Raw genomic sequence first — 19,117 nt, 5'->3', positions numbered from 1 at the left:
GACCCTTAGAGTTTCTTCTCTTTGGATCCTCCCCTGCTAGGTCGGTCCCTCCGTGTATTTCCGTAGCTTCTATTCACGCTTTGGATCCTCCCCTGCTAGGCTTTCGTCAGAGTCTCCAGGGTTGCCCTTACAAACAATTGTAACTGCACTTGGTCCTTTCCTTCCACTTCACTGGCTGGTATACCTACTAGTTGGTGAAGCGGAGTGAAGGACTGAGTATTATCTACCATTTATCCCTTCAGATATGACCTGCTATGTAGCAGTCTCATAGCACTCCATAGCATTGGCAGAGTGCTACGGTAGTGCAACATAATTGGTACCTTGTATACAGGGATATGAAAGCTATGGTGGTACTTGTAGCACTACAGAATTTATTGCAGTGCTTGCTGATGTACCCATCTGCAGGTACCTGTATCCATGGATGGAGGTACTTTGTGTCCTACTACCAGCCAGGGATGGAGGTATTGATTTTTAAGCAGAAAAATGCCTGCAGGTGAGTGGAGGTACCTCACCTATGCCAGTCGTGAGGAGCTTTATGATTACACAATCAGGTGCACATCACAGCATCATTGTCCCGTCACATAGACCAGAAAGTTATTAAGTCAAAGAGTGTATACGAAACCAGTGGGACTGGGACTGGCCGCCCTAGGGTGCTGTGAGTTGAATGTGTTTTGAAACAATTTCAAAACTGGTTTCAAAACACATGTAAGTTTTGAAATCAGCCGACGGTCGAGGTTTTGAAACCAGAACATGGATCTGGGGACGGACACGTGATCCTCGGACCACGCCATTGGCAATCCATTTTATAGGCTTGCCAGCCAACTGGGGCAAGCCGGGCCCAGCCCTCGCACCTTCCGCGGAGTTCTCCGAGCCAAGGTTTGGACCGACTTGCACCATCTGTCACGGTTCGGGTCGGGCCGCCGGGCCACGGGGCCGTTTGGGCCCGTTTGGGCCCGTTTGGGCCCGCATAGGTCCGCACAACCACCATACTCCTCAATGCTCTCCCTATTTTTCTACTAGTAACCCCTTCCCTTCACCCCTGCGGGCCCTACGCAGTGCCCATCCGATCCATCCCTAATCTCTTAGCATATAAAAACCGTACTTACAGGATGGAGTTGCTAGGCTAATATCATCTATTCTCCGGGCTTAAACCCCACTTCGTGCTCCTCAGACCTACTCGCAGTCGGACCACCCAACAACCCAATATGGCCCAAGCCTGACGCTGACCGAATATTAGCCTCCCCTCCGAACACAAGAAGTACGACAAGATGTCTACCAAGCATGACAGTACGATGGGCACCCCTGCGGACCAGGGGGATGAGCGTGCCCGATTCATGGCCTTGGGCCATAACAAACAACAGGAGTTCCTGTTCGCCTATCTATTCCGAACGAATCAGGAGATGGAGCAACTTAGGGCCGAAAACACCGCCCTAGTGAATCGACAAGTGGCCATCGAGGCCGAGCTGTCCCGAGTAAACGGGGAATACACAGCTGTACAGCAGGGAGTTATGCAGAGCTACGATTTCCTCTGCCAAGCCAGAGAAGACCTGGCCCAACAACAGAACAGGGGAAACACCCGAGTAACCGTCTCTACCCCTAAGGAGTTCACGAGCGAAGCCAGCGAAGTAGACGCCTTCCTGGCAGACTGTTGGCTAACCTTCGAGGCCAACGCGAATGTCTACAACAACAAGGTACGAAAGATTTTGTATGCTCTCTCTTACATCAAAGGGGGAAACACAGTCACGTGGAAAGAGAATGTTTCCTAAGACGCTCCGCACCGCCAAAGCTTACACTATGTACGAAGGCTTCGAAAAAGACTTTATCACGGCCTTCCGAGGGGAGACCCACACCGAGATCATGCAGCAGAAGATGGAGACCCACGTCCAAACCAAAGACATGGACGCAACCAGATATTTCACCGTACTCGACTCTCTCAACAAAGTCGCGCACTACGACGACATCAATCTTATCTGCATCGCCAAGAATGGCATGCTTCGGGCCCTTACAAATGCAGTCTATCGGAAGGATACACTCCCCGACACTTAAGAGGCCTAGAAGGCAGAAGCCATCAAACAGGATGGGTCATAAAATCAACCACCCACGGGCCAAGACACCCCCGACGGCGCCCGCCCCTGCCAAAAGCGGGTTCAGTAATCGCAACCCATTCAATGGATGGGCCCGTAACGTGGCGATCAGCGCCACCAGACTGGCCGTGGCCGCACCCCGAGGAAACGGGGCAACCACGGTTGTCGGGCCCAGCACCCATGGAGATCGACCGAGCCCAAGCTCCTGCCACGGCCCGCAACACCGGCTGCTACAACTGCGGACAAGAAGGACATATCAGTCGGATGTGCCCGAACCGGGCCTCATTGGCCAGTCAGATTTGCGCCATCGTCTCGGAGTTTGTCAAAGATAATGTCACAGATAAGACCCGGCCCCTCGGCTCCGGGCGCTGAGGTTGGGCCATCGCAGGCCCATAGCATGGAGCACGTGACGATGGGGAACATGTGCCCAGTAGGAGGAACGCACACGTGGGAAGCACGTGACCGAGAACGATGCTTCAAGACGCGTCTTCGAATCCGGCGAGGTCCATTAGGTCCTCAAAGTCGTCGTCGGTGTATCCATAGACGTCCCGCGTTCCCATGTGATAACCCCCCGCTCTCCAACTTGGCGAGCGCAAGGTCTTGCTCGTTCTCCTCAACAAACCGAAGGCAAAACTCGGAGAGGAATAGGTTCCACCGAGGGAAAGGGAAAGGGGTTTTGCTCCCATGACGCTCTGCCCACTGCTGAGCAGGTCCCTCCGCCATATAGGACATGGCGTAGCGGACGGCCTTTTCTTCGCTCGGCTCTCCGTTGACCATGAAGGCCTCTAGGGCAAGCCGGGCGTAAGTCTTGACCACGTATAGGAAGGCACGGCCGGATTTGCGATCTCCGTTAAATGCAAACAGGGGGTTTGGTCGTAAGACCAGTTTTGAGGTGACAGTAATGTCACCAAATAACGCATCCGCGTTGGGGGCATTTGGAAATGCCGAAGTCGGTTCAGGAGCTGCCGAAGGTGGTGTGGCAGCGGGAGCCTGGGAAGCAAGATGGGTGAGGATGTTGGTGAGGTTGTCTAGTTTCGCCTCAAGTGCGTCCATGGGTGCGTCCATGCGCGCGTCAGTGTCCGACGCAGCTCTGGTAGACATAGCGGGCGTGACGACAAGGGCAGAGGAGGAGGGGTCAAGTGGCAGGGGCAGTGATGAGGGGGTACGGACTTGTACTCCAAGAGTCAGCGCCAAACCTGGCAATCTTGACCAGTTAATCCCGTAGAGAGTTTCTTCTGCTGTAAGGGCAACCCTGGAGACTCTGATGAAAGCCTAGCAGGGGAGGATCCAAAGCGTGAATAAGAGCTACGGAAATACACGGAGGGACCGACCTAGCAGGGAAGGATCCAAAGAGAAGAAACTCTAAGGTTCCGCCTGCTAGGGCGCCAACTATATACTGGTCGTCCGTAGCTGCCGATGTGGAAGTGCGGAATATCTCTTACTGGCTTTCCCATATGAGGCAGTTTCCCCTTTAGGATGCTCATCATTAACATTTGATGTGGCTATTTGTTTGTAGTCTACATCATCATTTAAGAGAACTCCTCACACCCAACCACCACCGAGTTCGCAACCAGTGCCGAGATTGCTCCACCAAGGGCAGGTTGCTAGTGAACACCGAGCCCCCAACCACCAGATTCTTGCGCCTTTCAAGTCCCCGAGCCCCCGAGCCGAGCTTCACGACTGGAGCGAGTTTCTGCGATTTTACATTCACTTTTGCTTTCACTCTTACATAAATTCTTCCACTCTTTTCCCTCCGAATTCCTTTCATTCGTGCTCCCCCAATCCCGGACATATCGAACATTCTTCTGGCGAACACTGCACAAGCCAGTACTTCCACACCGACGTAGAGCGCAGAAGGCCTGAGCAGCGTCGCAGGCTCTGTCCCAAGGTGATCGTTGGGAGGGTCTTGACGGATCGGTGATCGTGCGGGCGAAGGCAGCTCATTCACTCAGGATTACTAGTAAAAACATGGCTACTGGTGAAGGGCCTTCCTCATAAAACCTGGGGGAGGTCTTATGAGTCACAAATGTCACACTGTTTAAAAAACTATTTTATGCATATTTAGGTGTTAGATCATGATATTAATGATGGGATTAATGGTATCAAGATAAATTGATCAATGTGGAATGATTTTTGATGGACATCAGTGCTTTTGATGGCTATGTCAGGATACATCAATTTTGACCTAATTAGGATGTATACCTTTACTCTAGATCACAGGCCTACCTAGATGTTTATCCGGGTCTTCGGCCTGAAAAAATAGTGATTTGCCTTTCCATATCTGGTAATAGCTTAGTCATAGCTGTCAAACTCATTGAGATATTCACAATTGATTGAATGTCACATTTTTGTCACAGTACTCCGGCCATGGCTGGCATGAGCTCCCCCAGGTCTTATGAGGAAGGCCCTTCACCAGTAGCCACGATTTTCCTAGTAAAACTGGGTGCACATCCTGGCAAAGGAGGCCGAGGACGAGGACGAGGGTCGGGGTAGGTCGGAGTGTCCGAGGGGGCGGCGGTCGGATGTGCCTCGGATGCGCTCGGATGGTCCGAAGGAGGCCAAAGTGGGGGTTCCCCTGACACTGAGTCAGATTAACAAAAGGAATAAAACAGTAAAATACTTTTGGTAGACTTGTTGAGCAAGGTATAAGTCACACTGGGGTTTCAGCCATCCCCTATGGAGAATTTATATATGAGAAATAGTTATCTAAAACAATAGCCTTTTTTGCTGCCTTGATTGATATGCAATGAAAGTTGCAAAAGTTATATCTAGTTTACAAGAAATTAATTTTTCTTTTAGCAGAAATGCCAGTGTGAGTTGGTGATCCTCCATCTCTTGGAGAAAGTCTACCAATATATGTTAATAAGTGGACACTTCTGATTATGTTGATTTGCCCTGCAGATTGTGGGGGTCTGGCCCCGGCCCAGACCGATGGTCCAAATTTAGCGGCCACTATTCGAGGAACAGATGATTTGGGAGCGAGGGAATACTGGCCGACACTCGCAGCCACTTGTCCTCGATATCCACTACGTCGATGGCACACGACTCGGAGAATGCATATTCTTCCCCCGCTGCGGCGGGGCGGATCCGACCCGAGGTCATCACCAGAGCGCCACGTGCGTCACGTCACGGCGTTATCGATTGACAGCGCGTACGTAAACTTTTTTCTCCTCTTCTTCTTCCTCCTTCCTCGTGCGTCGCCGGCGGGCGCGCTCCTTCATGCCCGCGTCGTCCGCTCGCTGCTGCTAGAGTGTCCACCTTGTTGCCGTTTGGGGCCCCCACGTGCGTGGCTTTTGGCGCCCAGCGCGATTCGATGGGTGCACTGACGAGCCTGCAGTTTTGTATGCTGCGCTGCCCGACGAGCGCCCAAGACACGCGTTTGGGCACAGGGGCGAGGATTGGGACCGTGATTGGGACTGGGATTGGGATTGGGACGGGCGGGCGATGGCGGGATATGGGCCTGGCCGAGGGCAGGAGCGGGGGTCGGGGTCACGACGCGGTCAACGACGGCAGGGTCAGCAACAGCAACAGCAATCGCAGTCGCTCCCACCGCCTCAGCAACATCGGTCGCAAGAGCAGCAGCCACAGTACTCTCCACATTACGCGCCATACCAACAAGTCGCGTATGGCCAGTACATGATGTCTCCCGCATCCCACTATTTCGCCCCGCCACCGCAACCACAGCAGCAACAGCAGCAGCAGGCGGGCCCATCTATACACGCGGGCTATCCCACGCTCGCTGCCTATGCTCCACAACAACAGCCATCTTACGATTACGACTACGACAACTCTCCTACATCCTACCAGCCCCCATCCTTTGACAACTCGCCCACATCCTATCAGCCACCGTCCTTCCCTTACCCGCCATACCACTACGGCCCGCCGCCCACCCTTTACCCCCAACCAATGTACTACACGCAGTCCGGGCATCCGGAGAGCGAGGGAAGTGGGTGGTGGGGCGGCCACGGCCAGCAGCAACAATCGTACGATCCAGGGTATTCGTATTATCCCCAGCCGCCGCGGGATTACGCGATCCCAACCCACGAGGCAGCACCGTCTTCGTCGTCTTATCGCGCGACTCCCGATGATCATGACCCCACCCCAGAGCCGCCCACCGCTTCGACAAGCCAGAAGCAAGGCAAAACACCCTCACCGACACCCCCGCGACCGCGCCCAGTTGCAACACGTGCTTCCTCGTCCGCATCAGTTGCCTCGGCCGCCCTCCTCAGTCCCAGCCAACGTTCCGACAAGGGCAAGGAAAAAGCGAAGCCGATAGTGCGACGCGCGTACCACCCCAATCCGCCCGCCTCACGCTCAGAGTGGGTCATGTGGGCGGGCAATGTGCCGAGCGATGCAGGCCATGATGAGCTCTGGCGCTTCTTCACCGCCCCGGCAAGCGTGACTACGCCGCCGGCCTCCGAAGGCGGAAGTGTGGGATCAGGGAGCACCGCCGGCCCCGCGCCCGCGCTCACGACAACGACAACAGAAGGGCAAGCGAGCAGCGCCAGCCCGACGACAACAACGGCGCCGGCAGACCCAACGGGCGACCCGGGCGTGCTGTCAATCTTCCTGATTGCGCGCTCGAACTGCGCGTTTGTGAATTACGCGACAGCGGCACACCTGCATGCGGCAATCGCGCGGTTTCATGGTGTCCCGCTGCGAGCCGACGACCCGCGATGTCCTCGGTTGGTATGTCGCGTTAGGAGGAAGGACGACGACCTTAAAGCGGGGGTTGGCGGGCAGAGGGGAATGGGAATGCATACACGATGGGTCAAAGCCAAGCGTGCGAAAGGGGGAGAGGCAGAGGGGACGCCAAGCAGCGATAGCGGCCATGCGCTGGACCAGCCGGTCTCCAGCGAGGGTGAGGCGGATGCGGAGGACAGCCACGACGATGTGGATCACGTGCATGCGATAGACGAGGTGCCAGTCGTCCGACCGCCGCCGCGACCGTCGGGATCGGGCAGCCCAGGCTCGGGGTCTGGCTCACACGAGAGCGCATCCACAGACTCCACCCTTTTGAGGGAGCACTTCCCGCAGCGGTATTTCATCCTCAAGTCGCTGACAAAGGTGTGTGTTTCTTTGTTCCGGGTCCACGTGCCCTTTTCCCGTTATGCTGTTGTTACGCTTCCCATCTTTCGTTTTGTCACGGGTGTTTTGTTTTTATGTGCTTTTTACCTCATATCTTTCGTTTTCCTTATTTTTCCTCCCTCAGCTTGTTCTCCACTGCTGACGCTGTTCTCAGGATGACCTCGAGCTGAGCGTGAAAACGGGGCTGTGGGCAACACAACACCACAACGAGGGCGTCCTCGATCGCGCGTTCCGTACCTCGCAGGACGTATTCCTGGTGTTTAGCGTCAATAAAAGCGGCGAGTTCTATGGGTATGCTAGGTGCTCTTTCCGTTGTCTCTCCATTTGAAGTGCTCATGTATTTCAGGATGGCCGGTCCTATCAGTGAAACCCACGACCCACTCACCAGCAGTTCTCCCTCTGTCTCCGTTGCCTGGTCCCAACGCTCTCCTCCTTCCCCTGTACCACCAGCGCCAAGTTCCCCGGCCGCGCCTCTATTTAGCGGCGGGCGCTTTGTCGGTGACTCCCCGCTCCCTATGTCCTCAGCCCGTGCCCCAATCGTGCAGTCGGCGCCGGCGATCCTCGGCCCGAACGAGCAGCAGCGCGCTTTCAGTGCGGCCTCGCCGGCGCTCAAGTTCAGCCTCGACCATCACCTGCTTGTCAGTGCGCCGACACGCGCCGCTGTCATCAACCTCGACGCCAATGCCCCGCTCCGAGCCATGCGCAACTCACCTACAAGCCCGGTAGCCCCGGTGCCGTCCGCACCGGCACTCGGGCCGGCTCCGCCCCTTGCGCCGGTCGAGAGAGCCACGACCCACTCGCTGCCCGTCCCCCTCGCCGACCCCAGCCCCGATCCCGACGCGGATGCCGGGTGGGGCGCCAACTTCGCGCTCACGTGGGTGTGCACGGACCGCCTTCCGTTCACGCGCACGCGCAACATCCGCAACCCGTGGAACCACGACCGCGAGGTAAAAGTCAGCCGCGACGGGACGGAGCTCGAGCCGGGCGTGGGAAAGGCGCTGCTGGATGCCTGGCGCGCATATCTCGAGGCGCAGAGTGATGCGAGCGCCAGTGCGAGTGCGAGTGCGAGTACAAGCGCCAGCCCCAGCACCTCGGGACGGGGACAGCCACGTCCCGGGGCAGCCCGACAGGGCTCTTCTGGCGGGTCGGGACGGCAGCCGCGCGGAACGCGGTCATAACGCCCAAAGCTATTCACATCATGATACGACGACAAAACACAACCGTACAAAAGCATACATCGCCGACCGATCACGCGGGGTCGTGTCGATAGGCCAGTCGCAGTTTTCAGGAGAATACACGCCTCCGGATGCTGCGCCTGTCTGTCTCGCCGTCCTCCTCCAACACACACTCACACACTCCCTCCTGCGCCGCGCGTGTCATTCACGATACACGCGCGTGCGCCACGCACTCTTTGTCTTGTCTACTCTATCCTAAAAAAAAAACTATCCTACAGTGTCTCTCGGGTTCTCGCGCAGTCTCTTCTTCCTTGGGTCTTGGGCTGTTTCTCTTTGTCCTTCCTGTCGCTACGCAAACACACACATATAGCCATACACGCACGATACACGCACGCATACACGCACACACGTACACGCACGCACACCATTTGTAGCCAGTAGTTTCTTCGTAGGTAGAATGAGCCCCCGCGCCGCGGCAATATACACGGTCGCTGCGGGGTTGTAACCATGTCCGAATTAAGTCAACTAAGCATGTGACTGCGAAGTTGCCGCGCAGTCTGCGCATGCAAAATTGAATATAAATTAATAGACTGGCCCTAAAGGAGTTGCCACCCTACGGTTGGGTCTATAAAACCATATATACTGCTGGCCCTAAAGTGACTGAGTTTATTGTAATGACTTCCAGCTGCCAGGACTTTAGGGCTGGTAGAATAACTGGAATAACTGCCCACTCAGTGAGGCTGTACATATCATAATGTAAACACTTGGTTCACTTTACACCTAAGCCTACGAAGATTAAAAAGGACAAGAAACTGATAATAGATAAGAGAAGAAAGTGGTGTATGTGTTGCTGGAAGGAATTCAACTCAGGGTCAAAGGGCATGATATTAAACATACAAGGCAAACCTTGATGTGCTTGCTTGCCAAATGACTAAGTGTGCAAGTGCCTTCAGAGCTAACAAACTCCTTAGGAAACTCAACACTAAGAACTCAAGAACTCAAGAGAGAGATCAAACTCAGAAGGGAAAGAGGGGGAAGCAGATATATGATGGAAGGAAATATGATATGATGCTAACTACTAACTACAGACAGGCTTTTATAGACTAGATAACTAAGGGCTAAATGAAATAGAAACTAAAATCAAATGAAAAATGAGTAACAAATAGGAAATGGAGACTAAGGTAGGATGTGGAAAATGGCAACTAGAAAAGGCAGTGGAAACTAGACCAGAAACAGAAACTTGGTGACCTAAGGGGAAAAAAAACTACATTAGAAATACAAGGAGCATCTTAAATGTGCATTCCGCTTGTATTTCAAAAAGGAAAATGTGGGAAATATGGCTGGTTTAGTACCAGCTGAATTTTACAAGGGGCTTGTGGAACTGTTAGATGTTGGTGACATGTCAGATAGCAAGAATAATATAGCAGTCAATATATCAGCAAGCACTGCAATAAATTCTGTAGTGCTACAAGTACCACCATAGCTTTCATATCCCCGTATACAAGGTACCAATTATGTTGCACTACCGTAGCACTCTGCCAATGCTATGGAGTGCTATGAGACTGCTACATAGCAGGTCATATCTGAAGGGATAAATGGTAAATAATACTCAGTCCTTCACTCCGCTTCACCAACTAGTAGATATACTAGCCAGTGAAGTGGAAGGAAAGGACCAAGTGCAGTTACAATTGTTAGCTAATTATTTTTATTATTTTATTTGTATTATAAATAGACCACAAGGGGGTTTAAACCCACCACCATAGCAAAAGACAACATAGTATACAAAGGAGAAACTAGCAATACTAAGAAAACTTAATATATTATAATTTGGTGAGACTATAATGTAGGTCTGAACCTGCCTAATCGGTAACTTGTATCAAGTATTCAAGTATGTGATGCTCATAACACTAAGGGAGCTTGTTACTTTATGTGCTAGGAATTCTTTTGTTGACTATACCAAATAGGCAAATTGCTTACTTGTTGATGATACTATAGCAAAGCATGTCCAAGTGACAGAGATACTTAACCATAAATATCTGTAAGCCATGGTTATGAAGCTTATACATTGTTAATAGTTATGGATATAATTCCCCTGATATCTCTAACACTAGTGGCTATAGTGCTACAGAGTGCTATAGAGACTCTGAATATAGCTATATAGTGCTACAACAGCTATAGCATTACTTATAGCTTTGGCACATTGCCCAGTAGCCAAATCCGTGTTTCCTGATTAGTAGAGCAGCAGCAAATACGTTCATATAGTGTTATAACTCGTCTAGCATCATCCCAAGATGGCAAAGCATCAGACCTATACCGCTACTAAGTTACACTAGCATTGGCAAATTAGCAGTTTCGAAATTGAGAAAACATATTTCTTATCTGTTTAACAATCCTAAATTTGGAGCCCTTCCTTTTTAATGGTGGAGAGATAGTAAAGAAAAGGGAATGTAAAAGACTTGAGGATTTTTTGGCTTGTTAGAACTACTGACAATAAAGCGTTGCAAGCTGTAAATCTTCTTATAGTGCAGTTAAGGACATAGGTTAGTGACAACCCAGATACTAAGACATCCATATCATTCTTTATTATGTAGGTAGTCACAACCAGAAAAGATGTCAGTATAATATATATAATCTATTAGCCAGAGTTTAGGTATCTACCTATTAAATAAGAAAACTTGCTGAGATTTTATTATAATTGTTGATTGCTCTAATAATTTGCTTTGTCTCTGCCCCTTGATAATCTATCTTAGTTGCTATCTTCTTGTTTTAAAAGAGTGCTTGTGTAAGGGCAATCCTGGAGACTCTGACGAAAGCCTAGCAGGGGAGGATTCAAAGCATGAATAAAAGCCATAGGAAATACATAGAGGGACCAACCTAGCAGGGGAGGATCCAAAAAGAAGAAACTCTAAGGGTCCGCCTGCTAGGGCGCCAATTATATACTGGTCGTCCGTAACTGCCGACGTAGAGCGCAGAAGGCCTAAGCAGCCTGAGCGTCACAGGCTGTGACCGTTGGGAGGGTCTTTATGGATTGCTGATTGTGCAGGTGAAGGAGGCCAAGGATGAGCGTTGGGGTAGGTCGGAGCGTCCGAGGGGGTGCCGGTTGGATGCGCCTCAGATGCGCTCAGACAGTCCGAAGGAGGCCGAAGCAGGGGTTCCCCTGACAGCTTAAAGTTATAGACCCAGGGAAACATATAAAATTAGCGAGCTGAGCCTTGATCATTGTAACGTGCAGTACCAAATTTAACACAGGTATCATAGTCAGCCTAAGTTCCCGCATACACCATACATAAGTTGATATACATATCATAGACGATTGAAGCTACCCTGCTTATTTAGGGCGCTTATTTCTAAATCTGGTAGTATAAGAAAATATTGTCTTTAGGGTGGTGTCTTTTAGCAGCAGTCTGACAGTTATTGTAAACCTCTTTAGCTGCGCAAGCAGTAGCAAGGTAGAGATTAAGTAAATAGCAGAATAAACGTTCGGAAATGTTAGAAGTATTGTTAAGAGACATCCTATTGTTGTCAAGAGTGAGATATATTTTCTTTTATAGACAGGAAGATGTATTTTGTAAGTTGTGAGAGTTAGAAGAAGACAAGCACAAAGATAAGTAGCTATCTGAGTCATCCTCTGAGTCTGTAGTTAAGTTCTTTTCATCATCACTTTGTTTTTTGAAGATAGTCAGATGAGCGTAAGGTAGGTGTACTTTGGGACTATCTATTTGATAGTCTTAGTAATTGTGCCAGGTAGATAATAGGTTTTTGCGTTAGCCCTTACAGAATTGATAACAGTTGCAAAGGATGCAAGTTAGACTGGACACTATTTACAGGTTAGACACAGAAGAAGTCAAGTTTCTGCTGATCTGCTAACATGTTGATAGAAACTGTTCTAAAAACTTAAAGATTCAGACAGGGTTCTACAACTGAGTAGATTGAGGGGGAAATTCCTTGCCATCTCTATATAAAGCAGCTATCGACTGACATTAGCAGGTTCTAGTGGTTGGGAGCAAAATCTAACAGCTAGACTTCTTACTAGACATTATCTGCAAGATGTAAGTTAAAAAGCTTAAGGTTCTGTTGCTATGTTTGAAAGGCTTATCATTATCTAGAAAGATGCATAAGATGGCTGTTAATTTATAGTGAAGATATTTACCCTGTCTTGGCTGCTATATGAAATAGCTATTGCGAAAGTTGTAGTTTAACAAAAATAGAACCGATGCAAGAGCTTAATAATAAAACAGTTATGTAATAGTCATCATAATTGTAAACGGAAATTAAGAAGGGAGCTTATAGCTTAGCCAGCCTAAGTGTCTGCTTTTCTAAATATAATGCTTAATAGATAAGTGCGTAATTTTATTATACATGGACTTAGACTTAGATACCCAGAGAATTATAGCAGTTATAGCAGCATAAGATAGGACTTAGTAGCATAGAGAGAGACTTAAATATGCTGCTTAATAGTCCCAGAGGGAGGATGCAGATTTACGTATTACACCCTATTAATTCCTACCACATACCTATCCTTTTTAATTCAATCATCGCCCTAATGACATCCTTGCTTGTTACTGTTCCTGTTAAATGTCTATGTTTTGTTGCATAGCCTTACTCTAACAGTAGAAACAGCTACTTATAGTTTAGTTTAGTCTGACACCTGTTGCACTAGTATGTGATGTCATAGGTGTAGATAGTATATAAGTAGCCTGCCAAATCTCCTGTACCCTAGTCCTTTTATTCTAATTGATTACACCAAACATACCTACCTGTTTGGCAGTCTATTTAATGCATATGGCAGAACGGGTTTTGTAATAATAGTGCCTGGCACTATGGCACTACGATAATGCCACTTTAATGCCATATGGCACAACATCACGTGATATGAAATAATATTGAATTTTTTTGATCATGTTTTTGTAAAATCTAAAGTAAATCCTCCATATTCCAGTCATCTCTATCATCATCCTGAACCACATTGATCTTTTGGGCCTCTTCTCGAGGTACAACACACTCAATAGCCTTCTTGATCAATTTAAAATCGTATACGTCCACCGGCCATCAATAACAGCTAACTCGGGGATTTTTTCTTCTTTTTCCCACCAACCTTCAGCCGCTCAGGTAGTTCTTCATCTGAGTCTGCATTCTCTGGCGGTGTGTCTTCAGCTGCCTGCTCTGAGTCTTCATCTTCCTTCTCAGCATCTAATGTTTCTTCAAGCTGTGCAAAAGCCCTTTCCGTGGCCTCCTCGCCATCATCCTCATCTCCTTCGAGCGGTGCATCCCAAAGGTCCTCATCGAAGGTCTTGCTCGGCTGCGCGCTGTCAGGGCCCAGAGGTGGGCTATTGGCAGCCGTCATTCGGGTCGATAGTGGCATGACTTGGGACTTCTGCTGCACGACCTTGGTTTTTTTCGCAGGGATGTGGGATTTGGCCTCTTCCACCAGCTTGCTTCGGATTTTCGCAAGCTTTGAAAAGGTGTCGACACCCAGACTATTTCGTTTAGCTGACTGAATGCCATTACAAGCAGAGAAGAGTCGCTCTATCTCGGCAGAGTGCGGGCAAATGGAGTTGATTGCCATTGCGAAGGGCTTGAGGGGATGTTTCTCGGCGGAGACGGAAAGACGCTTCCACCACTCTCGTAAGTCACGATCTCCACCGTTCCAAGGCTCTCGGCAGCCATGATATTCCACCAGGTCAAGCAGAAGCAACTTGCACATCGACTTCGGCCACTTCCATTTGTTCTTTGCAATATCCAAGGCTGTCTTCTTGATATCATGGAACGAAAAAGCCCGGCACATCGACCACGGCTAGTTTGCGACACAACGGATGGAGGAAAAGAGCGAGACGGTGAAGAGGGGTTGCGGAAACGCTTGTCGACAACCTGGTAAGCATGCTCTTTGAAGCCAATATCGTCTTTGCGTTCGTCTTTCAGCAGAGAAAGCTGACGCGCAGCTTCGACCAGGTTCAGCATACACTCTCCGAGAGTAGCCGCCCGTCCCTCGCATAGTGCGATTGCGTCAACGAATGGTTGAGCAATGCGAACAGTTTGGGAAACCATTGGCCAAAATGTGTCGTCGGGGTCGCGTACGGTTCGGATAACATCTTCGTTCACAGCAGACAACCCTTTTGCGGCATGGCAGGCATCTTCGCGGGCGACAAGTGTGATGAGCGGGGTTCGATGCGATAGGATACTTCTCAGCAAGAGGATTAGTGCGTACCACCGTGACTCGCAGTTTTTCTTCAGACCGCGATTCACTCCCTCCGCAGCAGCTGTCGTTTTGAGCTGCCCACCCCAGTAGTGCGATCCATTGAAAAATGTGACCACTCGATTGGCGCGCTTGATTTCGCGTTTGGCGTCAGCATATCGGCAAATCTCGCCGATGAGGGTGTTCAGCCCGTGGGCCCAGCACGCTAGTGTCTAGGTTTTGGTCAGTTTCCCATCGCTCAGCTGCTATATGATGGATACTCACTATCAGCCAGGGGAATTCCTTCTCTAACATTTTACGGAAGCACTTCATAACGTTGGGATTATCGGTGACAGCTGCAAGAAACGGGCTCGCGTTTGTGATCCCCATATCCGCCATTGCAGTCTTCGCAGTTTTGAGAACGGTCTCGGCATTACCACGATGTCCAGTGACATCGTACAAGCCCATAACGATTGTCGCGTCTCCAACCCGTCCTGCCGCCACCCCGTATAATTCACGACGAAGCTGATCCTCCCACCCGTCGATGATGAGCATGCCGCTGCGCTGCCACCCCAGCAGCTCCTCTACAAGCTTCAAATGAACATCGCTATGCTCTGCGTCAAGTAGGAGCGTGGACATAGTGTTGCGTCGGTGAACGGTATCGACACACTGGGCAACTCGACGGGCTGAATAATCGGCTCTTTTCGCGAAAGACTCTGCGCTGAAGCGGCGACCGGGGCGGCAAACGGCGTTGGGGAAATCGGGCGACACAACTAGATTCGGGCACGCAGATTCGGGCCAACAATAGTATGCGGGACGAAACGGCCGTTAGGCAAGACCACCTTGCCTTCCGCGCTGCGCTTGCAAAAGCCGGACGCGAGATCGAACGTGAGACGGGGACAATCGCGAATCCAATGTGCGGGATCGCTGCAGTACGAGCAGTTCGAACGAAAATCCGGAGGCGAAGGCGGCGAGTCGAGACGTGAAGCGGGAGGGTCATTGGGCGAGCGGGGAACGTTGGTGCGTGGTATTCTCTCGGTCTTAAGCGACGCTGACTCTTCTTTTGCAGCTAATGACGAGGACGCCTTGTTTCGCAGCAATACACGGTCGATGGCGGCACGAACAGCTTCAAGCGGGTACGCGTCGTCGATGTGGACGTCCGGAAAGCGCAGCTCGAGTTCCTGGTGGACGGCGGGACGAAGCGCCGGCGGTATGGCTCTCACAAGAGCTTGGCTCTGCTCAAAATTGGCAAGGCGACGTTTGGAGCGCAGGAACGACGACACACGCCAGAAATTGCGATAGAACACGCAGAAATCGGCTCGGGATGGAGATTTGGAGGCGGCAAAGGGGGCAACAAGAGCTTCGAAGTCAGCAGCAGAGTAACGACGGTCTCGGTCAGCTTCGGGATACAACGCAAAGACAGCGCTGACGAAGTCGGCAAACGACGCGGCGGGATCGTAGAACTCGGGCAAGAACTCCCATAATTCTTGGTCGACAAGCTCAAGGTAACGCGTGGCGTGCTGCTTTTGCAGTCGGGAATCGGTGACGCTGGCACGGGCGAGAAGGAACTCGAGGTCAGAAAAGAATTTGGCAAGGTCTCGGGGGGCGCGCGGAATCGAAAACTGGCGCGATACGGTCTCGACGAGCAGGCATCGGGAGCGGGAGAGAACTGGCATGTGTTTCGAGGTCAACGGGATGGTGAACGGGAGGCGCCGGTGGGATAGATGAGCCATGTGGACGGGATGCGACATGCGGAGGATCTACAATAGGCGGTGACGCGGCTTGGCTATTAGCAGCCTGAGACGAATGTGAAGGGGAAACCGGGGAGATGGTCGGCGCAAGATTCGAGTACGAAGGCGGCAGCGTAGAATCAGAATCCTTTGACGTAGAGAGGTATGAATTCGAAGCCAGGACAAGGTGTTTGAAAATGGAGGGAGAAGTGCCTGGAGCACTGGACTGGGCCCCTCGCAGTGGGCTCCAATATGATGCGCTGCAAGCGTGCTCGAGAGCGCGAGCTAACCCAAAATAGGTCAGTATCACTACTCCCAGCAGCCAATAGCTAAATAAATATGCGAGGGTCAATCCATACCCAGGACTTGGAGGGCTGGTGGTGGTACAGTGTGTGGTATTGTTGGGTGTAAGTGACGCAACGGCGAAGGCAACGAGAGATAGTGCGAGAGCGACGGGCGAGGGCTCCGGACCGGACGGACATATCGGCGATGAACGGCGGAACTTAGATCATAAATGCGGGGAGCTAAAAACTTCTTGAACTACAGAATACAGGGCTTTATATACCAGAAATGAAATGAAATGACTCAGAGGGCGAGTCAGACCGAGTTCCTGGGCCGCGCCCGAGGACTCAGATGGGCGGGGACGCGTCGCCGTTGAGCGCGGGAACGCGTTTGATGCGCGTGATGCCGCGGCGTGATGACGAAAGCCTGCTTACGCAGCGCCGAGATGTCTTGCTCCGCGCTCAGCCGGAGCGGAGTCTCAACAGCAACACTGAACGACGGACGAAGGGATCGCGAGTACTTGTCGAGGAAGATATTGTCTGCATTCACAAATGCTGTGTTTGAGTGAATGAAATCACAAAGCAGGTGTCGATTCGCTGTGTTCGTCTCTGCGGTTGTCATTGGTCGGTCGGCATAAGCCGTGAATCTGGCTTGCTTTGGAGTTGCGTCGAGCCTCGGTTTCTTCGCAGCCACTGGCAAACTGCCCTGTACGACGTCCACAGGTAGGTCGCCGTCTTCTGGAGATGGTCGCTTGCCTAGACTAGTCCCCGAGTGATCGTCCTCACTAGGCTTCTTGTCCTTCATCAGGAGATGAGCCGCTGTTTTTGCAAGTGCTGGAGCAGCAGAGCACATAGTGGCATGAGTGGCAAGCCGATTTTCACGGTGCTCGAGTTCTGAGGAGCAGTATTTGCATGCTAGTTTTTGTCGGCCAGATTTATTTTCGACTTGTTCCACAAACTCCCAGTGCTTTTCGTAAAAGGTATCAAGAACTCTAGGCATGGCGAAGGATAGTTGTGAATATTCAATTCTGGTACATTGTACTTTATATATATATAACCCAGACTCCCAGCCACTGACAGGTGCTTTGCTACCTCTTAGCTCTAAGCTTTGTTCAAATGCCAAAAACACATATCAAATTGCATTGATCCGCCATTTCGGGCCGTCATTCTGCCACCCCCAAAGGTGAGCATTGTCCATACTGCCAGGTAGTGCCATCTGCCACTGGCTGATTGGCGGATCATTCTGCTAAAGCCAGCAGCTTTAAACTGTCTATTACACTAGTAACAAACTCCTACCATCTTACAAATCCTCCCTTTACTTTGTTCTATAGAGTCATCACTTGATCACTCATTCAGTTGACCCATCATTTGATCAAGCTCTGTTTATAACACCATGTGCATAAGGTGATGTGCAGTAGTAGCAGCTTAGCAAGTGTTGTTGCTCTGCTTTAAGTTGCAACTTTACTGCTACTGCATCTATATTAGAGAAGATTTGCTAGGGCTTACTGTCGATCTTATAGTCATAAATTAGTACTTATTCAGCATTATAAATAAGATAGCTGTAGTGTGTTATAGGCGGGAATATTTGTACTGTCTCTTCTTGCAAAACAGGTCTGATAATGCCTGTTACTATAAAGCCTGGTAGAGTAGTAGATAGAGATACAAAGACTACTTTAGCAAGAGCTGACGCCTTGCAACTAAAGTGTTATTAGTTACCTGCTTTGTTGACACCTAAGACCCAGACAAAATTAAAGACTAGTCCTGCTAACTCGAGCGCTTTTCAGATTTAGCAGGATAAGGTTCTGTGCTAATATAAGCACAAGAATGAGACGAATTTCTACCTAAGGGACTACTAGCAGTGTGTAAAAGGCTAGTGTCTGTAAAAGCTAATATAGGTGCTTAGGAAAGGGATAAGCCAGTTGTTAATTAACTAAGTTGCCAGTAGTTATGATAGATTTCTGAAGAGACCTAAGGGGGCATGCTGCCTATATTCAAGAGTGGGATGCTACTTAAGTCATCTATAAATCAAGTTGTTATTCTAGCAATATATTAAGCTTCTGCCATTTGGTTTGTAAATTCAGTTAGAGACTATAGTTCTAGTGGCACTTTGGATTTGTTTCTATTAGTTATTGATGCTGTGTAAGCCTGGCTTACATACTCACCTGTAGATCACATGTTCTTTAGTCACTCACCTCTGTACCCTGTCATAGTCTTCAAATACAGCAAGGTTCTGTTGTATTGTTTGGTTTGCTTCAGTGTTTCCTAGTTGGGCCACCAGGTTTCCATGCTGCTGATATTGGTTAGCAGGAGGCTTGTTAGACAAGCTTTAACCACATATCCAACAACTAGTCTACTGTAAAAGCCCCACTTCTATCTTTGCAGTTTATTAGTGTATGGGCTAAGCAGATTGTATCGTTAACCTACCTAGGATCTTGCTCATTATAAGAGTAACATCTGCTTGAAATATGTCTTCAATGCTAGTTAGCGGACATGTTATACAAGAGATGCTAGCCGCGTGCACACATATTTAGTTTAACAAAACATTAGTGCTATCTCTACTATGGTCCCTACTTATTTAGCGGAGTGA

The 19,117-nt window shown here is 50.1% G+C and overlaps 2 protein-coding genes across 2 annotated transcripts; one reads left to right on the top strand and one right to left on the bottom strand.

The window, feature by feature from the left end:
- Positions 1-5,137: 5,137 nt before the first annotated feature.
- Positions 5,138-8,350, top strand: MIND_01335800 (uncharacterized protein; the record flags this gene model as incomplete). The annotated part of the gene is made up of 4 exons (XM_037369805.1): positions 5,138-5,366; positions 5,422-7,151; positions 7,327-7,472; positions 7,519-8,350. The coding sequence occupies 4 exons, from the start codon at positions 5,138-5,140 to the stop codon at positions 8,348-8,350; spliced, it is 2,937 nt and encodes a 978-aa protein (XP_037213801.1).
- Positions 8,351-13,406: 5,056 nt separating this feature from the next.
- Positions 13,407-15,158, bottom strand: MIND_01335700 (DUF659 domain-containing protein; the record flags this gene model as incomplete). The annotated part of the gene is made up of 3 exons (XM_037369804.1): positions 13,407-14,092; positions 14,137-14,752; positions 14,805-15,158. The coding sequence occupies 3 exons, from the start codon at positions 15,156-15,158 to the stop codon at positions 13,407-13,409; spliced, it is 1,656 nt and encodes a 551-aa protein (XP_037213800.1).
- Positions 15,159-19,117: the final 3,959 nt, after the last annotated feature.

This window comes from Mycena indigotica, assembly GCF_014461135.1.
Source record: "Mycena indigotica strain 171206Taipei chromosome Unknown Mind.scaff0015, whole genome shotgun sequence".
Lineage (NCBI taxonomy): Eukaryota > Fungi > Basidiomycota > Agaricomycetes > Agaricales > Mycenaceae > Mycena > Mycena indigotica.
The sequence above is the reverse complement of the archived record's forward strand: the minus strand, read 5'-3'. Positions and strand labels throughout refer to the sequence as shown.